Consider the following 4,421-nt stretch of genomic DNA (forward strand, 5'->3'; position numbering starts at 1 on the left):
TTTTTAATTACTAACATATTTTCTGTTGGTTATGAACGACAAAATGTGTCTTTATCTGACGGGAAGAAAGTGTTAGCTTTGTTTATTTTTATTTATTAATGGTTAGTGGTGTCGGTTTGTGTCCATCTCAGAAAGAGCACAAGAATGAGGACAAAATATTGAGATGAAAAGAAAGAGCACAAGAATGAGGACAAAATATTGAGATGAAAAAGAAAGGGAGAGAGAAACGTGTGGGGAAGGGAGGAATGAGTGGGGTTAGGATGGGGTGGACGATGCAGGTCTCCGGCAAAGAGTCGGCGAGTGGGGGAGGCATGGGAGAAAAAGTGTGTGGGAGGTAATTTGAAGATTGGGAATACAAGGAGTCGGTTTAATTTTATTTTTTTTAATTAATTGTATTTATGTTATAAGAATACAAATGTCAACAAGTTATTAGTGGGGAACATCACCTATAATGCTAAGGTATGTGTTCTAGTCACATAGAAAAATTTCTCCACAGTGTCATTTCCGACTCCCCGGCTGCCTTCATTTGGCATGCCACTTTCGCACCCTAAGATACCAAGATCCATAAAATCATAGTTTCATATTCTATATGTGGCGAGCTTGTTTCGTTAGGTTCTCTATTTGAATTAGAAATCAATTATTATGCAAACTTGGAATTTGGTGTTATCTGGGAAATGAGTTTGGTGTTATTTGAGAAAAAGAGAAGGGGCATGGAAAGTAATTTGATAGGATTCAATGGCAAATCTCAGTATTTGCAACTTAGGCAGGGTGGGGGACGGTTTCTTTTCTTTTTTCTTTTTCAAAATTTTCTATTTTGTTGTTAATAGAAAAAAAAGTAATGAAGTGGCTTTTTTGCCCCTGCTTATGCACAAGATTTTGATGAAAATTTTGATTTGGACTATGATTGATAACAAACTTCACCACATTTTTATTATTAACAATTTTTTTTTTTTTTAACACATGGGCTGATTTGAAGTAGGGTTTCACCACATGGACTCCAGAACAAATTTGGCTCAAAAACTAAACATTTTTTTGATACAATAATACTCTACTCCAAGAGATGATATACTAGGTTATGCCACATAAAGGGTCAAATCACTAACTAGGTATCAAACATAACACAATTACAATACGTTCTTTGCCTTATGTGAAACAAACTTGTAATAACACACCACTAGACCGTAGTAAAAAAAATAAGCATGAGAGAATAAGGAAGAGCGGAGCAATGGGCCATACTAACCCCAGAAGAAATCCGGCGGTAGTCTTGGGCCGAAAAAGACAACAAAATACGCCGGCCCAGTGTTAGTGGCACTTTCGTGGTTTTTGGTGAGACAGTAGGGTTATTTATTAAGAAGGCTGGTATACATAGCCGCGTTGTAAGCAAATCTGCTTCTAGGGTTTCCGGTCCTTTAACAACCACCACCAGCAGGAGGCAGCAGCCATGGTTCTCAAGTATGTCTTCCCTCTCTCTCTCTCTCTCTCTCTCTCTCTCTCTCTCTCTCGTCGAGATCTGATATTGAAATGGTTTCATTTGCCGTTCTTAATTTTTTCCTCACGCAATCACCGATTGAGAATCCTCTTTGTTGTTGTTGATGTTGAATTTGGATGCTTATTATTTATTTTCCCATTTAGATTTTGGATTCTAATTTTGCAATAAGCTGTTTACATGCTCCGATTTGTGCGTGATGTTGATGAAGTGAATGCCATTTCATGGTTCACATAGGTTACATGTAGCACTAAATCCAGTGAGTTTTCAACTTGTTGGTGTTTTGGTATTAAGTTTTTGAAATCTAGATCGCGGAATGTGGTAATTATATTTTCCAATCTCGGGGAAATGTATGGGTATTTTGTTATTGGAATGTGTTGCGTTGCGTTGTGTGGTGTTTGTATGGGTAAGTCTGTTGTTGATCAGCGTTTGTAAGCAGAGGTGTGTACTTGTTGTATTTTCTATCAATGATGTTCCTTTGAGTGTTCGGTGATAATCAAATATGCTAGTTGTGTGGAAATTTAATGGGAGGTTGATGAATGTGAATGGTTTGGGTTTTTAGGCTTGGTGCTTTCCTTCCCCATTTCTTGGCCTTACTTTTGTGGTTCTGCTTGTTAGGCTTAAGCATGTTGATTTACCACTTCTGGCCATTAATATTCCTATTGTGGCTTATAAAATCAATTGTTTTTGTCTTGTCAGGACGGAACTATGCCGTTTCAGCGGCGACAAGATATACCCAGGAAGAGGCATCAGATTTATTCGTTCTGATTCTCAGGTAAGCATTCCTTAAACCTGAGGTTATTTTACTTTGTATCAGATTATATATTGAAAGTGATAATGCTAGGGAGATCAAATTTTTAAACCAAATTTTGTAAACCAAATAATGGTTGTTGATGATTGGATTATCACTCAAGTGTTGTTAACATGCTTATTTCCTATTGGTGACACATCATTTGGTTTAAAAATTTATCTACCTAGTATTACCCTATTTAAAGTATCATTTGAAAAATATTGTTTTTGTCTCTCTTTTTATAAGCTGTGGTGGTCTTTCAGGTGTTCCTTTTTGCCAACTCCAAATGCAAAAGGTACTTCCACAACAAGCTGAAGCCATCAAAGCTTACCTGGACAGCCATGTACAGGAAGCAACACAAAAAGGTAGACTTGCGTTTTTTGTATGATATATAAAATCTTAATTTCCAGTACTCCATTCCAAACAATGCAGGTGGATCAAGTAACGTCCTGATTAGTTACATTAGATATTTAAAGCCTATAAATTTCTGGGAAATTGATTGGTTCTGATCATCTGTTTTCATCATACATTAGTTATATTGCCTTGTAATCCGTTTCATCATACATCTTTTTTTTAATCAATCTTTGAAGATAAAATTTAGCCTGTTAAAACTTGTCTGGTAGTGGCCAATCTTTTGTATGAAGTAGCTAGCTGCCTTGCAGTCTGTTGTGTTTATATCGTGTTATTACGGATGATGTCTTGGCATAATTAGGATATTGCTCAAGAAGCTGTGAAGAAGAGGAGACGTGCCACCAAGAAGCCTTACTCAAGGTCTATTGTCGGTGCTACCCTGGAGGTTATCCAGAAGAGAAGAACTGAGAAGCCAGAGGTTCGTGATGCTGCACGTGAAGCTGCACTTCGGTTTGTGTTCTAGTCTATACTTGTAGCCTTGATTCACTTAATTATTCATCTTGTTTGGCTTCAACGTTTTTATGTCAACCTTTCGTGATCCATCATGTGATTAAATGTCTGGATGTGTTCTGTAGTGAAATTAAGGAAAGAATCAAGAAGACCAAGGATGAAAAGAAGGCCAAGAAGGCAGAAGTAACGAAATCTCAGAAGTCTCAAGGCAAGGGCAACATTCCCAAGGGAAGTGCACCCAAGGGACCAAAGCTTGGCGGTGGTGGTGGGAAGCGTTAAGCCGCTGTTCTGTTGTCTACTTGTTGCAGAGTAGAGTAATTGATAGGACGTGTTTGTTTAATTTGAAGATTTTGTAAGGATTGATCGGTCATGCTTGATGGTCTGGTCGTAATTTTCTTTCGTCTGTCCTATATCTGTCACTTTGATATTGCCAAGTACCGAATAGTTAATTCAGTTTGCTGTGGACTTGAAAATTTCTGCTGGAGCTGCAATGGCCTTTTTCTCTGTTCATTAAGATTTGGACCGAGGTTTCACTCTTACCATGCCTAGGAGGCTTGATGAGTGAGCTTTTCGGTACCAATCATTGTTCTTGTGTCCATATAACCCTCTGAAACGCAGCAGAAATCCGCTTAGAAAGATGTCTCAGAGAAAGTAGATTATATTCCACCACTCTTTTACCATCATGTAGATTAACACATCCTTCTGTGGATTTGTTTCTGACTTATTCTGCATGTTCTTTTGTCAGTCTTCCTTCCCAAAGATGAAGTTATTCCCACAATCCCTAGTTTTCACTTTTTAAACTATTGTAATGAAGAATTGAGGCTTGGACACGCTTTGAGGAGTTTAAATCTTGTCAAATTTTATACGTTATAGAACATCTTCATTGGATTATTTCGGATTAGATTAGCTTTAAGGACTAAGCTGGAATGACTTAAAAATAGACTAAGTTGAACTGACTTAGTGAAGTGTTTGGTGGAGTATTGAACTAGAAAGCAAAATAATTAAAAAACTCTTAATATTGTTGTAGCCAATTTATCTGAAGAGGAGAGAAATGGGCGTTGTAGAGAGAGTGGAGAAAATATAAGATGTTACGATGGTGTGTTATTCTCCTACGGAGTGCCTTTATTTATAATAGCAAAAAGGGAAGAATCATTGTCCTTCAAGGAAATACAATCCTCATATGGAAAGAATGTATAGTAATCAAATCTATGTAGGATTTACAAAATCACACTTTAATATAGTATCTAATTAATATATTAAGAATTTGATCTTTATAGCATTATT

The 4,421-nt window shown here is 37.0% G+C and overlaps 1 protein-coding gene across 1 annotated transcript; it reads left to right on the forward strand.

The window, feature by feature from the left end:
* Positions 1–1,340: 1,340 nt before the first annotated feature.
* LOC125479903 (60S ribosomal protein L24) lies at positions 1,341–3,621 on the forward strand. Its single transcript, XM_048590047.1, has 5 exons — positions 1,341–1,452; positions 2,186–2,261; positions 2,540–2,641; positions 2,989–3,137; positions 3,263–3,621. Exons 1-5 carry the CDS (start codon positions 1,442–1,444, stop codon positions 3,414–3,416), a joined length of 492 nt encoding a protein of 163 aa, XP_048446004.1. The 5' UTR covers positions 1,341–1,441; the 3' UTR covers positions 3,417–3,621.
* The last annotated feature ends 800 nt before the right edge of the window (positions 3,622–4,421 follow it).

This window comes from the organism of the source record quoted next, unplaced genomic scaffold (genome assembly GCF_019419815.1).
Source record: "Pyrus x bretschneideri cultivar Hongxiangsu unplaced genomic scaffold, Pyrus_bretschneideri_v1 Contig30, whole genome shotgun sequence".
Taxonomy (NCBI): Eukaryota; Viridiplantae; Streptophyta; class Magnoliopsida; order Rosales; family Rosaceae; genus Pyrus; species Pyrus x bretschneideri.

Coding starts and splice junctions, on each gene's coding strand:
- LOC125479903 (XM_048590047.1), top strand. Junction 2,262..2,539: donor TTATTCGTTCTGATTCTCAG/GTAAGCATTCCT, acceptor GTGGTCTTTCAG/GTGTTCCTTTTTGCCAACTC. Junction 2,642..2,988: donor ACAGGAAGCAACACAAAAAG/GTAGACTTGCGT, acceptor TGGCATAATTAG/GATATTGCTCAAGAAGCTGT.